The following is an 18230-nucleotide window of genomic DNA, read 5'->3' on the forward strand; positions in this document are numbered from 1 at the left end:
TGAAAGGACAAAGAGGGGATGCTCAGGAGTTTGAAGCTCACCCCAAAACTTGAGGTTGGTGGGGGGACATACAACACAGAGGCCCATGTGTGCCTGCACAGGAGGGGGTGAGCCAAGGCAGAGTCCCAAGTCAGCAGGGAAAGGCTGATGGGATGTGGAAGAAGGCAGAGGTGTCTAGAACCACTTGAGGTTTCTTGCTCGGTAAAGGGAGTGCAGTGGGCCCATTCTCAACTCAAGGGTCATAGATAGTGAAGCCAAAAGGGGCTTGCCACATCCCAGCCCCTACCGCCCACCCAAGTCCGTCTTCCTTCTGCCAGTGGCCTGGACTGTCCCCGGTGTCAGACACAGATCACGCAGCTCAGCAGCACAAGTCCCTTTTTATTAACCTTCCTTTCCGGTCTGAATGTGCACAAGTAAAAAAGAAACAGTAAAATGCCCAGGCAGGGAGGGCAGGGGAAGGCGCTCCTGAGGTTATTAGGCCAGATTCCAGCTCATTTCCCCCTTGCGGACCCCCACCCGTGACTGAAATGCAACATGAGGCGGCAGTACAGCCCTGCTGATGTCCATCCTCCCAACCTTGTCCATATGCGTGCTGGCAGGGCCTGGTGCTGTGTAGCAGGCTGAGAGAAGACGGCCACGTGGGCCTGGCCCTGGGGGAGCCCAGAGGGGATGTGAAGAGGGGCAAGTCACCCAGGCTGGGGCTGAGCAGAAGTCTATGTGGCTCCAGCCAGCCTCTGCTTCTGGTATCTCCCTGCCCTGAGCACATGGGTCCCTCTCACCCCTACTTCTCCATTCAGAGGTTCTGGGCAGGAAGAGCCAGGGAAAATGCTGAGTGTTCCAGGCAGAGAAAGCCTGATTCGGTGCCTGGGGTTGGCCTGAGTAGCCAAAGTGTTCAAAATATGAAGGCGGAGAGTATCTCTCCTCACCTCGCGTGGGGCACAACCTAGCTATGTCCTAATGTGATTGACAGGCCTCCGAGGCCAGGCTTGGTGGACACGTGGAGTTGAGGAAGTGGACAAGGGAGGGTTTGGTCCACCCCACTACCATACTTAGGAGAGCAGGAGAGACTGAGCTCCATAGGAAAATGGGGTGGGGGAGAAGAGGTGATGGGGGAAAGGAGCAGACAAGATCCAGACTGGAAGGGAAACTTCTAGGCCAGCATGACTACACTCAAATGTTGTCCAGACAATGACATGTCAGCTGCCTTTTTTGTCTTGTCTCCGGGTACCAGGCTGGGGTTGACATGGAGGGCAGGGAGAAGAGAAGCAGCCATTGAAAGTGAAGATACCAGACACAGTCACCTTGATCCTCACGAGCCCAGCCCACGTGGCATTTCCAGCCTGCTCCATCACCCATTCTTGGGCCTTTGTCCCATTTTTTTTTCCTGGTCACACCTCGCAGTACGTGGGATCTTAGTTCCCTGACAGGGATTGCACCTGTGCCCCCTACACTGCAAGCAGAGTCTTAACTACTGGACCACCAGGGACGTCCCCACTCTTATTGCTTTGAAAAGAGGGGCCCACCTGGAATCTAAGAGAGAAAGCAGACTCCCCACCGTGGGGTGAGTTCCGGGAGTACTCACAGCACCGTGGCACGGGGTGGCTCCTGGCCCCTGGCTCAGAGCTGGGCTGGCACCGTTTGTAAACATTAGACTTGGTGATGTCTGGGATGGAGGAGCAGAGGGATGTCTGGACCACAGGTCTGGGTAAAGAGGCAGGGCGAGACCCCAAAAGCCTTGGGAAATGTCAATCAGCCATGGGCAAGGGGGCTCTCGGGCTCTCCACGGGCCCAGGAGGCAGTGGACAGGCATCCATCTACCTGCCTTGGTGCACTCATTTGCTTTCAGGCTACCTCTGGGACTTGTGGGAGGAAGCCGCTGGTGGCTGGGCTGCCGACACACGGGAGCAGGTGCTGAGTCCCGGGGTGATGAGCGGAGCCTCTACTCAGGACAGGCTTCTCTGTGGAGGAGGGGACCTCTCGGTGCACACTCTTTCTCCAGAGGCAAGTCAGGCTGAGTTCTTTCTTTGGAGACCTACCAACACTCTTTACCCATGGCGTCCAGGCATGGAGAAGTCGAGAAGTGGAGGAGGGGAGGAGGTTCTCCTGTGGCATGAGACTTCCTCCTACCATCCACGGCACTGCCAGGATGGGGGAGCAGGAAGGGAGCTGAGTTGGAACTGTCCACGGGGGTGGGGTCTGATTTCACCCCAGAACTGTTTCTGGAAAAGGATGTGCGGATGTCATCCCACCAGTGGAGGGGAATGATGCCGGGCCCAGGGTGGTCCTGAAGCTCTATGAGATGGGGTCCTGGGTCTAACAACAAAGGCCAAGAATTCTCTGGGAGGCAGTGGTTACGCCAAAAGATCCACAAAAATGGCGTTGGCTGTGGTCTGGCCAAAGATGAAGGCTCCCAGTGTGACCAAGAGGACTCCGTAACTGACCATCGCCCACCAGCTGTAGAGCAGAGGGTGAGAGAGGGGGCCTGGTCAGTCAACCACTCATGACATTGCAGACTCTCATATATATGTAAATGTATGTACTAAGTCACTTCAGTCGTGTCTGAAGTCATGACTCTTTGTGACCCTATGGACTGTAGCCAACCATGCTCCTTTGTCCCTGGGATTCTCCAGGCAAGAATATTGGAGTGGGTTGCCATGTATCAGTTAATTACTGTAATTACTTATACCACTTCTCCTGTGGGTAGAGCACTTCCTACTTCTCAACAGCTTTCACACAAAGGTTTATGGGGCTGGGTGTATGACTCCTAGACCATGGGTAAGGAGACCAAGACCTAATGCGATTAGCTGACTGGTCACAGGAGACCAAGGGCAGGACCAGAATTAGAATGTATGTCTCCTGATGGGAAAGATGGTCAGGAAAAAGCAAGTCACATGAAGTGATCCATTTTATTAAAAAATAAGTCAAAAGCATCTGCAAACTTATGTGTATCAAAAACAGCTGCAGGGTTATAACTGGATTTTTTTTTTTTTTAGGCCTTACCAAATGGCATATGGGATCTTAGTTCCCCGATTCCCCATTCCCCCTGTATTGGAAGAACAGAGTCTTAACCAGTGGACTGCCAGGGAAGTCCCCACAATAATTTTCTGTTTGTTTGTTTTTAAAGCATGCAACCTGGTCATAACCTCTCTACCATTCAGGAACATGTACATATTAAAAACAATGCAGTGTTTTGCAAAATGTGGCCTGTACATACAATGAATATTATTTGGCCTTAAAAACAAAGGACATTCTGACTCAAGTTACAACACACAGACCTTGAGGACATTATGCTAAGTGAAAGAAGCCAGGTACAAAAAAAACAAATACAATTCCAGTTACAGGAAGTACCTAGAAGAGTCAGATTCACACAGAAAATAGAATGCTGGTTGCCAGGGGCTGGGGCAAAAGGGAACAAGGAGTGACTGTTTAATGGGCACAGAGTTTCAGTTTAGGATGATGCAAAAGTTCTGGAGATGGCTGGTGGTTACACAAAAATATGAATGGAATTGATAACTACCGAACACTTTAAAAAGGTAAAATTTTTTTAAATATAGTGTTTTGTTTTCAATAGACTAAGAAATATTGAAAAGGCCTCTATGTACTGTGCTGGCAGGGATATGGGGAACAGGGCACTTTCATTCACTGCTGCTGGGACTCGAACTGGTACTGCCTCTTGAGAGGGTAATTTGAACCCACGTGCCAAAGTGAAAAGGGGCATGCCTTGTGATAAAGCAACTTCCTTCCAAGAATTGATGACACTAAGATCCTTGAACAGGTGTGCCAAGGTGTATGTGCAGAAGTGTGTTCACATTCAGGACACATTCAAACAACAGACTCTACAGCCACTGAAAAAGGAAGCAGTCGATCTTGTGTGGACAGAGAGTGATCTCCAAGATACATGGTTAAGTGAAAAAAAGCAGGGGTAGGAAAGTGTGTCTGGCTTGAAATAATTTTGGGGAAAAAAGCTAACCAGACACAAAAACCCATGTGTCTGTGTATACACACGCATCACTTTGTGTACACAGACATCCGTGCACACACAGCAACAGTGTACAAGGGCACAGGCCATGCTCATGACATGAACTCTCTCAGGAGAAGGGAGAGGGCGGTGGGGAAGGATGGACTTCTATGTTTTTCTCTAAAGTCCTTCAGAAGTGTTTGAACTGTTACAACTAACACGTTACTCATTTTAAAAGAAGTATTTTAAGGAACTTCCCCGGTGGTCCAGTGGCTAAGACTCCATGCTCCCAAAGCAGGGGGCCTGGGTTCGATCCCTGGTCAGCGAACTAGATCTCACATGCTGCAACTAAGACCCAGCACAGCCAAATAAATAAATAAATATATATTTTTTAAACAGTATTTTAGAAACTCCTATTTTCAAAGTACACAGGTCTCCTGATTCCGACCAGTTTAAAGGGTACCTCCCCGTCCAGCACCTCCCTGAGAGGCCCACAGGCTGGGCCCTGCTTTACCTGGCTGGCTTGACTTCCTCCATCTCAGAGAGTTTGGCTTGAATGAGGCACAGCCCTGGAAGAGAAGAGATGGCCCTGAGAGCTTGGCTGGGTTCCCCCCGTAACCAGCCAGCCTCCACCTTTGCCAGGAGACAGGGGAGGTGGACAGAGAAAGGCCTGTGTTTCCTCCTCCACATTTTCCATCTTTGCCTCCACTCTGCACCCAGCTGGAAGCCTGGTAACTGGGCTCCCAGGAGAGGTCCTTGGGTGGCACATAAGACCTCGAGCTAAAGGGGCAGCACTGGGAGGCGACTTTGTGGTGCCCTCGCTGCAGGGCTTTCCCAATGCACTTCTGAGCAGGTGTGGCCCCCTTGCTCCAGGCCAAGTGGCAAGGGCCTTCCAGCTGGCCTCTTGGGTAGAAATAAGCTGGGTATAGGCAGAACTCGTGACTGGGCAGACAGGACAGTTTCCCAGGGATCTGGTGGCAGACTGTCTGAAACTCAAGTCTCCCAACCTCCGTGTCAGGGTGCCACTGCCAGACCCTAATTACCCTGTCGTGGGCTGACCCAGCCAGATCCCTGACAGTCATGGAGGAACAGGTTCTTGAAATAAGAGTTAAGACTATATAGACTGTGGATCTGGACAGACTTCAGTTTGAAAAGATTCTATTCTTCTTTAGTTGAGTTTGTTAACCTCTAGGGAAGTTTGTTACTCTCTCTGAACCTCACACCTCCTCATGGGTAAAATGGAGATGACAATTACACCTTCTCTGCAGGAGGTGATGCTCAAACAGGGGTTCCCACAGAGCCTGAAGGTGACTGATAAATGCTGGTGATTATTCTCCCCCGCAGGTGAGCAAGACAGGAGCTGAGGCCAGGAGGGTCTGGGAGTGAGTGCTGTGGGGACACCGGGGGTCCACACCTGGGAAGACAAAGATGAAGCAGGCGGCCAGGCCTCCAATGACTGAGATGACCTTGCCGATGTCAGGGATGAAGAGCGCCAGCAGCAAGGTGAGCAGGAACCAGACCAGCGTCTGCAGCACTCGCCGCCGCCGCTCCCGGCCCACGTCCTCCTCCACCGGCATGCCCTGGTAGCGCAGCCACAGGCCTTCGATCACCGCCCTGCCCACACAGAGAGGGGCTCAGAGGCATACCTGCTGACAGTGCCCCCCCAACTCCAGCCATGGAGCCAGACCCCCAACTGGATGGACTGTAGGTAAGACAATCCCTGGGCCTCAGTCTCCTCTTCTGCGAAATGGGTCTAGTGGCATTCTTCTCAGGGTTGCCATGGGGACCGGATGGGATGGTGAATGTGAAAGACTGAGTGCCTTGCCTGGTCCAGAGTTTGCACACCCCATGGGAACTGATTCCACTAGACTCCTGGAAAGGGAGGGTCTGGGGTATCCAGAAGACAGGGTGTTCAGGAAGGGACCTGGATTAGAGGTTCTCAGAGCACTCACAGATTGTCCTGGTGACTCTGCCCCCCAAGACCCGGCTGGGGGTGCTTACAGGGCCATCCTAGGCATTGACTGTTTCCTATGGGCTTCAGTGTCTCTCTCTATAAAAGGGATGTTTCACAAGGCCCAAGGCCGTGTTCAAAGGGCATCCAGGGGCCCTGGTGAGAAGCACCACCTTCGAGGGGTGGGGCGGGGGGCTCACCGTCCGCAGAAGTGCAGGATGGGGTAGGAGGTGAGCACACTCAGGATGATGAAGGCACGGGCCACAGCCACAGCCATGTCTTCTGACGGGTAGGACAGGAGCACGTCAGGGTCCACGGCATCTCCAAAGGTCAGGAAGCCGCAGATACCTGAGGGCGGGGACAAGAGGGCTGGGTCAGAGCGACCCTGGGAGGGTAAGGGAGAGGGACCATCCCTTGCTCAGTCCAGCAGCAGATGGGGAGGTGACAGACCAGCCCTGGAGGCTAAAACTGAGGCTTAGAAGGGTGTCGGGGCTGGGCTCAGAAGCCCTCTTCCCTGACTTCTCACATTCCCCACACCCACACTGTTAACCTCTTCAATCTTGAACTCCCCCAGCAGTTCCTGTCTCAGAGCTTCTGCATTAACTTCTGTCTGCCCATCTCCTCATCATTCAGGTCTCAGCTCAGAGGTCCCTCCTCATCCACAGTGACCCCCGACCCCTGGCACTCTCTCGACATCACCTTGTTCTCTTTTCTTCAGTGTTCCTCTGAGGTTTTTTTTTTTTCCCCCACTTGTTTATCATCTGTCTCCCTCAACTAGTAAAAACATGAACTCCAGGAGAACAGGGGCTCTGCCTATTTGCCTCCCTTGTTCTTGGCTCCCTATTCCTGGCTGTATCTGCAGAGGCTAGTACAGAGCTGGTCCTGAGACCCATCTGTGGGAGCAATCACTGGGCCATTCTTCTTGGTCTCCCAGTCCTGCTCCCTCATCCACACCATTCTCCACACAATACGCAGAGCCAACCCTTCTCCGAGCCACACCCCTGCTGAAAACGCTTCCTCTCTGGCTCCCACCAGTCCTCAAGGGTCTGGCTGTGCTCCCCGTTTGGTGCTGCTGCCCACCACCCACCCCCACAGCTTGTTCCACAGACCTTCTTCTGTCCTGGCCTCAGGGACTCCGCATTTTCTCGTTCCTCTGTCTAGAATGCTTTCCCCCTGGGCTCTTCAGATTCTAGCTCCTTATCATGGTTTGGGCTTCCCCAGATGCCATCTCCTCTGAGGGGAGCCGTCTGTGATCCGCCCCCTAAAGCCAGCCCCACTCACATCTTCCCTGGTTCGCTGTTACTGTGGCACGCATCTGGATTTCCTTACTGATTGCCGGTTTACTGCTATAAGACTGTCTCTCCAAATAGACTGTCAATTTCATGCAAAGCAGGACCAGACCTCTCTCTGTCTATGGCATCCCCTCCATGCTGAGAACGTTCCTGGGACTGACTGACTAGGTACCCACTGACAGCTGCTGAATGAATACATGCATGCATCTCTCATTTGGGCGGGAGGAGCCCCAAGGAACCCCAAGTTCAAGCCAACGCCAACGGAAGTATTTGACGTGCTGGGAATGCAGGGTTAAGCCCAGGAAATCCTGGGCCAGAGGACTTGGGGATGAAAATGGAGAGTGGGAGCCCTCTAAGCCTGGCCCTCAGAGGGGAGCACTCACCTGTGCCCATGTAGACAGCGAGGGCGATGACCATGGCGGCTGTCACCACGCCGCCCCAGGTCTTCACCTCGGGCTGCCGCATGCTGTTGAAGACGGGTACGCTGCTCACGTGACACTGTCAGGGTGAAGGGCAGGGTCAGGGTGTGCAAGTGACTTCATCCCAAGGACAAAGGGCAAAGTCCTGGGACTCCCACTCAGCTCTCCCTTCCAGGACCACCCTCACCACCACCCTGCCCGTCCCACCGATAATGTAGATTCCATCCCAGGATGGGGAGTGAGCTAAGGGAACAAAAGGGACCTTGAAACTGCCACCTGAAATCCGAAGCAGATGGTGGGCATGGCATTGAACACGGCTATCCAGGAAGCTGGCCTGCGGACAGACACACAAGATGCTGCTGCCCGTGAAGCCCTCGGAGTCCCCAACTGCCCCACGCCTTTACTCTTCAGTCAGCCCCCCACAGCCCCCACCAGCCAGCGACACACATTCCCCCCACACAAGGGTGGAGTGGAGAGGACACACTTCACAGGTCAGTAAACTGAGGCTCTGGAAGGCCCTCCTGGGACTCAAATCCAGAAGTTCTGGTTCTTGCACTTGGGCTTCTGCTTCTCTGGTTTGCTCCTTTCAAGAAAAAGGAAACCAAACTTCCTCTCAGTGGTAAAAAATACACCTTGCCTGCCAATGCAGGAGACATGGGTTTGATCCCTGGTCCAGGAAGAGCCCATATTTCAAGGAGCAACTAAGCCTTGGAGCCACAACTGTTGAGCCCACATGCTGCCACTACTGAAGCCTGAGGCTGTGCTCCGCGACAAGACAACAGAGAAGCCACTGTAAGAGAAGCCTGTGTGCCGCAACTAGCGAGTAGTGCCCACCTGCCACAACTAGAGAAAAGCTCTAGAGGCAACGAAGACCCAGCACAACCAAAAATAAATTAATTAATTTAAAAAAGTTTTAAAGTTTTAAAAAAAAAAAGAAACCTTTTTTAAAAAAAAAAAAAGAGAAAATTGATTCATTTTCACAAAGAAGATACAGGTAAGCACATGTTGAAAAAACGTGCAGTTCCACCTTGGCAGGATCTATAACCCAAGGCCTAGTCTCACACTGGCTCATTTGTTGTACGTCAATGGCAAAGTGGCCCTCATCTCTGGTTCTTACTCTTCTCTCCAGTAAAAGGAGATCAGGACCTCTTGTCTCCTTCCTACAATGACCAATGAGTCAAACCCCTAATGAGCCTTGGGATTTTTTTTTTTTTTTAATGTATTTATTTGGCTGTGCCAGGTCTTAGTCATTAGACGTGGTATTTAGTTCTCTGACCAGGGGCCCCCTGCCTTGGGGGCACGGAGGCTCAGCCACTGGACCACCAGGGAAGTCTCCTGTGTGGCTTTTTGATGCCTGACCTAATACCTCCTGGGGCCCAAGTGCAGCTTCTACCCTGTGTGCCTCCTGGGGGCCCTCACTCACCTGTTCAGGATGTCTGCTGGGGTCATCTCTTTATCAGGCCAGATGTATTTGATGATGATGATGGCAGTGACATACCAGGTACCCACGACGCTCAGGAAGCTGCCAGAAAGGATGAATTAAGCCTCCTCCTCCCTAGTCCCAGCTGCCTCTTCTTCGATTCTATCCCCAGGGACATCCATCCTTCACCTTAGTGACCAAAAGTGTCTAAGGAACCAACTGGGAGATCATTCCAAACAAAGACTTAAGAAATGCATGAGAAATAAATTTCAAAGAAACAAGCCACAGTTAGGAAGCCAAGAGGGGAGCAGACTGACATGTGTGGCCACTGGGAAATAAGGTGGTTCAGCTCCATAGCTCAGAGACTGCAGCAGGGGGCGCTGGGCTTCAAAGCACATCTGCTACTTCAATCAGAGCAGCCCAGGTATGGCCAGAGCTGCAAGCAGGGCCTTTGAGAAGCAGGAAAGGCTGGAGGGAGAAGGCTCCAAGGCACTAATACCAGAAAGTCAACATTAAAGAGAACCTTGGAGACACTGAGCATGACCCCTTCAATTAAGGATCACAGCAAACAGGTTAGAATCCCTGTTTTTCAGACTCTGAGCCAAGAAGCTAGTCCCTTCCCTTCACACTGAGCTGCATGGAAAATGCTGTGAAGCTAACCATCCCAAATGATCAAAAAATCTCATGCTTTGTGAGAAAGACAAGGCCCAGGCCAGGAGAGGCCTTCACATTCAGGATTACTATCCGTCCCTTCTTGGACAAGGACGTTTGGAACTGATGCTCCCACTGATGCAAAGAGCCACTGTCTCCCTAGCTGCTGACACAGAAGGAACGTCTTCTGCTAGAACCTCTGCAAGCCCTGTTCTGTCTCTGCCTTGCCCCCTCTTTCTGCCCCGGAGGCAAGGTGGCATGGAGGAGAGGGGTTCCCCTGCTGCCCTTGGGTCTCTGACTGCCTGTGACCAGAACTGCTGTCCAGCACAGGCTGGGGTGGGGCCTCCAAACCTGGAATATTTCTGGAAGCCGATCTCCCTGGGGATGGAGAGGGGCAGGATGAAGAGGAAGGCAGTGAGGCTGATGGTGAACTTGCGGTCTGTGTACCAGGGGCTGCCGCCGGGCCCCTCAGGCTCCTTTGCCATCACAGCTATAACTGCAGAGGGAGGAAGGAGGGAAGGTGATGCCAGGCTCCCGCAGGGTATGGTCCTCCACCTCTGCTGGGATCTCCAACTGTCTCATGGGCCCAGCAGCCAGCAGGGAGGATTCCCAGATGAATGCCGGGCCCGGGCCTTGGGTGGGTATTCCAGGCTCTTCCCCGCCCACTGCAGGATCCCCAGGGCCATGGGGGAGGGATGAGGTAGATACTGAGGGGGGACCTCACTCTTGTCCTGCTGGTCCCCGATGATGATGAGGAAGGCGATGCAGGTCCCGAAAGTGTAGGTGGCAATGGCGACCTCACACAGCACGCCTGTCAGCTTGCCACACACAGCCCACACCACCTCCTGGTAGGTCCTCTCATTGCTGGCCTGGGAGCAGTAGGCCAGGATGACGAGGCCACTGATGATGAAAACCAGCATGGCCTGCAGGCAGGGTGGAGCAAGAGTGTATGGGAAAGGCCTGGCAGCAAAGAGCAGCCTGGTTTTGCTCAGCGTTTACTGGCCTGGTGCCCAAAGTCCATTTGGCAAATGAGCCTTATCCTGCAGGGTAATTTTAATAGATTACTGGAATCGGCATTTTCCTTAAAGACAAAAAGTTTTGAGGAAAATTTCAAACCGCTCAAATCTCAAATTCAAAAATCATCAATTCAGGGACTTCCTTGGTGGGGCAGTGGTTAGGACTCCATGCTGCCAATGCAGGGAGGGCAGGTTCAATCCCTGGTGGGCAACTAATATCCCACATGCTGTGTGGTGTGGCCAAAAGATTAAAAACAAAAAAATCATCAATTCAAGACCAGTCTTGTTTCATCTCTTCCCTCTCCCACTCTGGATTATGTTGAAGAAAATACAAATTTCATCAGCAAATATTTCACCATGCAGTTCTAAAAGGTGTGGGCCCGCTTTTTAAACGTAACCACATAACTATTAAATACGCAACTGATGTCTGAAATTCCCTAATTGCTAAGAACGCTTCTCATCTGGCCTCAAAGGAAAGAATGCTACAGTAGTTTAATAATGTCAGCCATGTGTGGCAGAGGGGAGAGTGATTAGCATGTGTCACTGACCACTTCCGATCCAGAGCCCCCCTTTTGAGGCCAGGAGCCCAGACCCACCACTCTGCATTTCTGCCTGCCAGGCCCCCTCACTCACCATCTGCAATGTGATGCCGGCTGCCACGCCCCCGGCAGTGCTGAAGGCTGCCGGGAAGTTGAGTAGCCCCGCGCCCAGGCAGGCATTGACAACGATGAAGATGGCTCCAAGTGTGGAAGTGGTGCCTCTGCCCACACCCCCAGGAGGGGCCTCCCCCTCACTCTTGGGGGCTATGTCCACAGAGGGACTCTGCAGCAGACGGGCACGCTCCCCAGAGTCTGTGCTTAAACCCCATTCGCCAAGGTCTCTGTTGATGCTGACCTGGGCCATGGCCCCTGGAGTCCTGTTCCCGCAGGGTCTGTGGGTTCTGTCTCACGGCCTCATCCACTGGGGAACTGAGGGAACACACCTTCAGCTGGAAGGGTGGCCCCAGCCTGTGTGGGGCTGTTATCCTAGGAGGCCTGTGGATTCCGGCTCTCCTAAACCTAGATGGGAAAGGCAGGTATACTGTTATCCCAAGATAACAACTTTCCCAAGATCAGATGGCTGAGATCCAAACCCAGGTGTGTTGGTGTGTGGATCACTGCACTGGGTGCCACAGCGTAATGGCAGAGACAGAAAGGTGTCAGACGCAACCCCTGCCTGCTTCAGGCTCACGGACTGATCAGGTAAGTAAGACACAAACCCAGAAGAGAGGGGTACTGACATGTCAGCACTAGAGGCCATGCGTGCATCAAGCAGGAGTGTCATGCACATATCTTATCTCATTCATTCCTTAGATTACAGTGGTCATAAGGTTCAGAGAGATCAAATCACTCATTCAGGATCACACAGTAGCAAGCTGCAGAGGAAGATTGAGATCCAAATCTGTCTGGCTTCCCAACTGGTTTCTATACCGCAGGGTCTGAAGAACAATCCTCACCTAGAACTGTGGGTACTTCAGTTTCTCACACCCAGCATACCTCCCTCCTGCCCAGAGTCTCAATGCTGTGGAGCTTTCAAAGCCCTTCAAAATTTCAGTGAGGATTTAAATTCTCTTCTCCCACATGACTGACCTCACCACTGCCCATCACAGACGCATTCCATCTCATGCCCCCAACACACTGGGGGGTCTAAAATGTCTACTGAGGCCTCTTGGGTGGTCTGATTCTTGCCATGGCTCCTCCTGTGATGGCTGAACAAAGTTGGGAGCTGTAAACTTATCACACAGAAAAGGGGGCGTTTGGGTACTCTCAGACATGTCACCAAGCATGCAAGCAAGGGACACAGCTCCAGGGAAAATATCTCCCTGCTGGCTTCAAATCCAGAAAGATCAGTCAGATGCCACAGGGCTTTCTCTTATGCAACTTGCCACCCAGCCAGCAACTCAGCAAAAAATCAAAGCAGTGAATGAGTACTGGAGGCACTTTTGGTCTCAGGCTTCCAGTGTAGCTCCAGAGAGAACCATGTAAAGCAGGTGCTCCCCACGCTGTGAGACCTCGCCCTCCATCCTGCTCACCTCTCAGACACAAGAGGTCTCTGCACTGCTCCGGAATCTCTTAGCCTCCCCTCCCCTCAAATTACTCTGCTCCATGGTCCCCAGCTTACCTGCTCTTTCCACCCTTCTGGCTTTGGTGGACAGAGAGCTATGGGCTATTCCTTATGGCGCCTTCTTCCCCAAACTCTGAGATCTGATTCTCCTCACTTCCCTGTCTGCCTTCAATTTTTCCTTTCTCAAACTTCACCAGTGCTGGTCAACAGAGTGAAGGGAAGTGAGACTCTATGACTTAACTCACAGAGTGAAGCAACAGCTCAGTTAGGGAAACAGACCCACGGAGGGAGAGAGGAGAGAGGCTTATGTCCCAGAGGCTCGTTGGCAGACTCAGAACTAGCAGCTTAATGCCCACGCCCTCAGGCCAGAGCTGTAACCACTGCAGTAGGCCCCTGAGAGCCCAACGAGAGTAAGTACCCAGGCCAGCCTGGGGCCGAATCCCAGAAATACGAGGGGTGGGCTGCATTGGAAAATGGGCCACGGCCCACCCGGGACAGAGAGTGGGCTGCTGTGTGGTAAACTGTGGAGGGGGTTCCGGGGCTCGACAGGTGGAGACCAGGTAGGGACAGGCCGGGATAAGGTGCGGCAAGGGCCGGCTGACCCCGAGCGGGCGTGGTACAGAGGATGACAGGTTGCAGAGCCCTGCAGCGAGTGAGTAGGGTTCTGCCGCGGTGGGGCCCTTGGGGACCCAGATTCCACCCTCCACCAACCTGTACCTCCTTCCACCTACCTGCGGTCTTTCTAGCCCCGGCCGGTAGTGTAGACACGTGAGCAGCGATCACATGACCGCCGGGGCCGGGGCGGACCGTGGGGCACGCTGGGAGTTGTAGTCTTCTGGGGGCGTCAGTGTTAGACCGTTGTTCAGTCACCAAGTCTTGTCCGACTCTTTCCGACCCCGGTGTAGTTCAGCACGCCAGGCCTCCCTGTCCCTCACTAACTTCAGGAGTTTGCCCAAGTGCATGTTCATTGCATCGGTGAGGCCGTCCAGCCATCTCATCTTCTGACGCCCTCTTTTCCTTCTGCCCTCGATCTTTCCCAGCATCAGGGACTTTTCCAATGAGTCTACCAGCTCTCTAATCCTCATCCCAAAAGCTTTGCCCTCGGTATTTCCCAGCACCAGGGACTTTTCCAATGAGTCTGCCAGCTCTCTAATCCTCATCCTGAAAGCACTGCCCCAAACTACTCCCGGCACCCTGTCCGCCCGTATTTATCCCGTTACCTTTGGTCCCGGGTCCCTTGGCCAAAGCACACACTTCTGCTTCCTTTTAGGAAGAGCTTTGGGAGGTTTGGTATCTTTGCCAGTCCCGGTGCCCCGTGGGCCCTGGCTGTTGGGCTTCATTGTCCTTCTTTGTTTCCCTTCTTGCCGTCACACCCACGGACAGGGACTCAGGATAGCGAGGGGTCGTCTGTACCTCCTTGAGCTGTGGCTGGCCTGAGGGTTGTTCATATTAATAGTTATAACCCCAGAGCCTGGATTCTACAACTGAGAATCTGAGGCATTGGTGTCACTCAAATAAATAAATATTTGTTGAACCAAGCAATCAGTGTCCAGAGCCCTGGCTTCTGTTTCTGGCTGTGTGCCACTTGAAAGTTGCCACATAACCTTTGGCTTTCCAACGGTCTCATCTATATTACCTCCTCTCCACGCACCAAAGGTCCTTGCTGGTGAGATTCTGTGTCCTGTTTACCTGGTTTCCCTCAATGGTGACATTTTGCACAATTACAGCACCATATCACAACCAGGATACTGACATTGACTTGATCCACTGATCATGTTCCATTTCCTCAGTCACATTTATAGTTATTTTTGGTGTATATTTAGTTCGATACAACTTAATCATGTGCGGAGTTTACAAATCTACATATACCACATTCAAGATTCTGAATATTTCATTCATCACAGGGATCCCTCCTGTTGCCCTTTTATTAACATAACCACACTCACCTCCCTCCAGCAAGGCTACCCCCTTCTGCAACTCCTCTCAATTACTCATCCATGGCAGTCAACTCCATTTCTAAAAGGTTCTGATTTCAAAAAATGTTCTATAAATAGGATCATAAAGTCTGTAAATTTTTAGGATTGACTATTTTTATCCAGCATAATTGCTGGAAGACTCATGCAAGGAGTATATGTTTTGTTACCGAGTAACAATATTCCATGGTCTGTGCACAGTTTGTGCAACTAATCACTTTTGAAGGACATCTGAGCTGTTTCAGGTTTTTTAAAACAAAAATGATTTTGTTGTGATTTATGAATTTTACCACAGAATTCATACTTTCAGTGCCCAGTACAGTGGTTTTTAGTGTATTCAGAGTTTTGCTCATTACCACTACCTAATATCAGTTCAGTTCAGTTCAGTTGCTCAGTCGTGTCTGACTCTTTGCGACCCCATGAACTGTAGCACGCCAGGCCTCCCTGTCCATCACCAACTCCTGGAGTTCACTCAGACTCACGTCCATTGAGTCAGTGATGCCATCCAGCCATCTCATCCTCTGTCGTCCCCTTCTCCTCCTGCCCCCAATCCCTCCCAGCATCAGAGTCTTTTCCAATGAGTCAACTATTAGCATGAGGTGGACAAAGTACTGGAGTTTCAGCTTTAGCATCAGTCCTTCCAAAGAAATCCCAGGGCTGATCTCCTTCAGAATGGACTGGTTGGATCTCCTTGCAGTCCAAGGGACTCTCAAGAGTCTTCTCCAACACCACAGTTCAAAAGCATCAATTCTTCAGCGCTCAGCCTTCTTCACAGTCCAACTCTCACATCCATACATGACCACTGGAAAAACCATAGGCTTGTCTAGACGGACCTTTGTTGGCAAAGTAATGTCTCTGCTTTTCAATATGCTATCTAGGTTGGTCATAACTTTTCTTCCAAGGAGTAAGCGTCTTTTAATTTCATGGCTGCAGTCACCATCTGCAGTGATTTTGGAGCCCCCCCCACCCACCAAAAAAAATAAAGTCTGACACTGTTTCCACTGTTTCCCCATCTATTTCCCATGAAGTGATGGGACCAGATGCCATGATCTTCGTTTTCTGAATGTTGAGCTTTAAGCCAACTTTTTCACTCTCCACTTTCACTTTCATCAAGAGGCTTTTTAGTTCCTCTTCACTGTCTTCCGTAAGGGTGGTGTCATCTGCATATCTGAGGTTATTGATATTTCTCCTGGCAATCTTGATTCCAGCTTGTGCTTCTTCCAGTCCAGCGTTTCTCATGATGTACTCTGCATATAAGTTAAATAAGCAGGGTGACAATATACAGCCTTGACGTACTCCTTTTCCTATTTGGAACCAGACCTAATATCAGAACATTGTTATCACTCACTCCCAAAACCCTGCAACCGTTAGCAGCCATTCTCCATTCCTCCCTCTCCCAAGCCCCTGGCAACCACTAATCTACTTTGTGCCCTGCATGAACTGTTTTCAAGATTCATTCATATTGAAGCATATTTTAGTACTTTATTTCTTTTTATTGCTGAGTATTATTACATGTACGTATGTGTATGGCTATATCAAATTTTGCTTATTCATTCGTCAGTTGATTGGACATTTATGGTTTCCATTTTTTGGCTCTTATGAATAATGCCACAGTGACCATTCAGGTACATGTTTTTGTATGCGCGTTTTATTTATTTTGTATACACAGAAGTAGACTTGCTGGGTCAAACGGAAACAACGTCTAACCTTTTGAGGAATTGCCAGCCTGTTTTCCACAGCAATTGCCCCATTTTACATTCTGACCAGCAGATGTATAAACGTTCTGTAACTATAACTGCACGTGTGCTCCGTCGTGTCCAACTCTTGGCAACTCTGTGAACTACAGTCAGCCAGGCGCCTCTGTCCATGGGACTTTCCAGGCAAGAATAATGGAGTGGGCTACTATTTCCTACTCCAGGGGATCTTCCCAAACCAGGGATTGAGCTAGCGTCTCTCGTGTCTCCTGCACTGGCAGTGGATGCTTTACCACTGATGCCTGGGAAGTCCATAACGGTTCGTTTCTCTATTTCCATGAAAACCCTTGCTATTGTCTGATTAGAACCATCCTAATGGGTGTGAAGTGATTCTCATTGTGGTTTTGAGTTGCATTTCCCTGATGACTCATGTTAGCATCTTTTCATGTGGCTATTAGCTATTAGTATGTCTTCTCTGAAGAAGTGTCTATTCAGACCCCTTTTCCTGTTATTTTTTATTGAGTTGTAAGATTCCTTTATATATTCTTGATATAAATCCCTTGTCAATTATGTGATTTACAACACTATTCTCAACATGTTTATAAGACTTTAAAAAAAAAGTTGGTCTTTCAGTTATTAGATAGAAATGAACCATTAATTTCTATTAAAATTTTTCCAATCAACATACTCCAATAAAAACTAATTAAAAAAATTTCAACAGCCTAGGAGTAAGGAAAAAATTCTCAAAAACAAAATTCTCAAGTTGGTTGAATGAGCTGGACTTTGGTTGTTTAGAGGTAAGAAGGGCAGTTTGGTCTAATAGCACCCAATGGCTGGCCCATGGGTCAGCTGTATCTCCGCATCACCTAGAAAGTTTATTATTATTATTAAAAAAACAAATTCCAAGCCTTACCTCAGACATACTGAGCCAGAATGCCCAGAGGTAAGACCGGGGAATCAATATTTTAAAAATCCAGATTTGAGAACTATTTTGCCTTAAATCATAGTGAAACAAAGGCATGACTTCTCTTTCTGGGCAGGCAAACCACCTCCTCTATCAAGTGGAAGAACATTAACATCTTAGACTCTAGTAGGAAGCAAGGAAAAGGTTGATGGCAAACAGACTGAACTGTCAGAAAAACATCAGGTTCACACCCTGCATGACTTTTTCGTGAGGAATAGGACTTACTCCAGGGTGAGCTGGAAATGCATGTGTTTAAAAATAACAAGGTTGGCTGCGTGGTCAAGTTCCTTTTCCAGCTGAGGTCTTGATGGCCAACTTTCAACCACTTTGGCTCCAGACAGGGCGACTTTAAGCAGTTTCTTCTATGATAGGCAGTCAGCTCCTTTACATAGCCGCTGAGTAATCCGTTGCCTGTTTACCCATTTAAGATACCTTCCCAAAGACATGCAGTGAGTCAGTCCATTCACTTGACCCTTCATCACCTGGGGTATCCATTAGCAACAGGAACACGCAGAGCCAAGAAGCGGGAATGAGCCCATTATGCACTGTGTCTCTCAGAGAGTGAGGAGATGCAAGGGGGAAGGACCAAGGTGAGCCCGTTTTCCCCTCCTAACTATAATCAAAACTCTGTGGATGGGCTCTGGGCCTGACCCCTGCTCCACTGCCTGTCCGTCCAGAGCTGTCCTGTCGTGAATGGCTCCTGGCATGAAGTATAAGGTGACAGGAAAACCTTGGGATGTTTGCTGATGGAGTACGTGACTTTATGGTAGAGGCTGGTGATCTAGTTTG

The 18230-nt window shown here is 50.5% G+C and overlaps 1 protein-coding gene across 5 annotated transcripts; it reads right to left on the minus strand.

Annotated features, from left to right (window-relative positions):
* Positions 1-358: 358 nt before the first annotated feature.
* Positions 359-13570, minus strand: SLC38A7 (solute carrier family 38 member 7). 5 transcript variants are annotated; one of them, XR_015145545.1, is made up of 12 exons: positions 13542-13570; positions 11341-11765; positions 10416-10614; positions 10043-10187; positions 9044-9142; positions 8105-8203; positions 7897-7954; positions 7585-7699; positions 6110-6257; positions 5373-5572; positions 4473-4527; positions 359-2454 (listed from the first exon to the last, which is right to left on the minus strand). XR_015145545.1 is itself a non-coding variant. In XM_086350957.1 (11 exons), the coding sequence occupies exons 2-11, from the start codon at positions 11608-11610 to the stop codon at positions 2352-2354; spliced, it is 1131 nt and encodes a 376-aa protein (XP_086207083.1). In that variant the 5' UTR covers positions 11611-11765; positions 13542-13570; the 3' UTR covers positions 359-2351. The 5 variants fall into 5 exon arrangements, 3 of the variants coding, with proteins under 3 accessions (XP_086207083.1, XP_086207081.1, XP_086207082.1); XM_086350957.1 differs by lacking the exon at positions 8105-8203 and having other exon boundaries at positions 11602-11765; XM_086350955.1 differs by lacking the exon at positions 8105-8203.
* Positions 13571-18230: the final 4660 nt, after the last annotated feature.

The sequence above is a fragment of the Bos grunniens genome, chromosome 18 (assembly GCF_055505025.1).
Source record: "Bos grunniens cultivar Pamir isolate PY7600 chromosome 18, Bosgru_T2T1.0, whole genome shotgun sequence".
Lineage (NCBI taxonomy): Eukaryota > Metazoa > Chordata > Mammalia > Artiodactyla > Bovidae > Bos > Bos grunniens.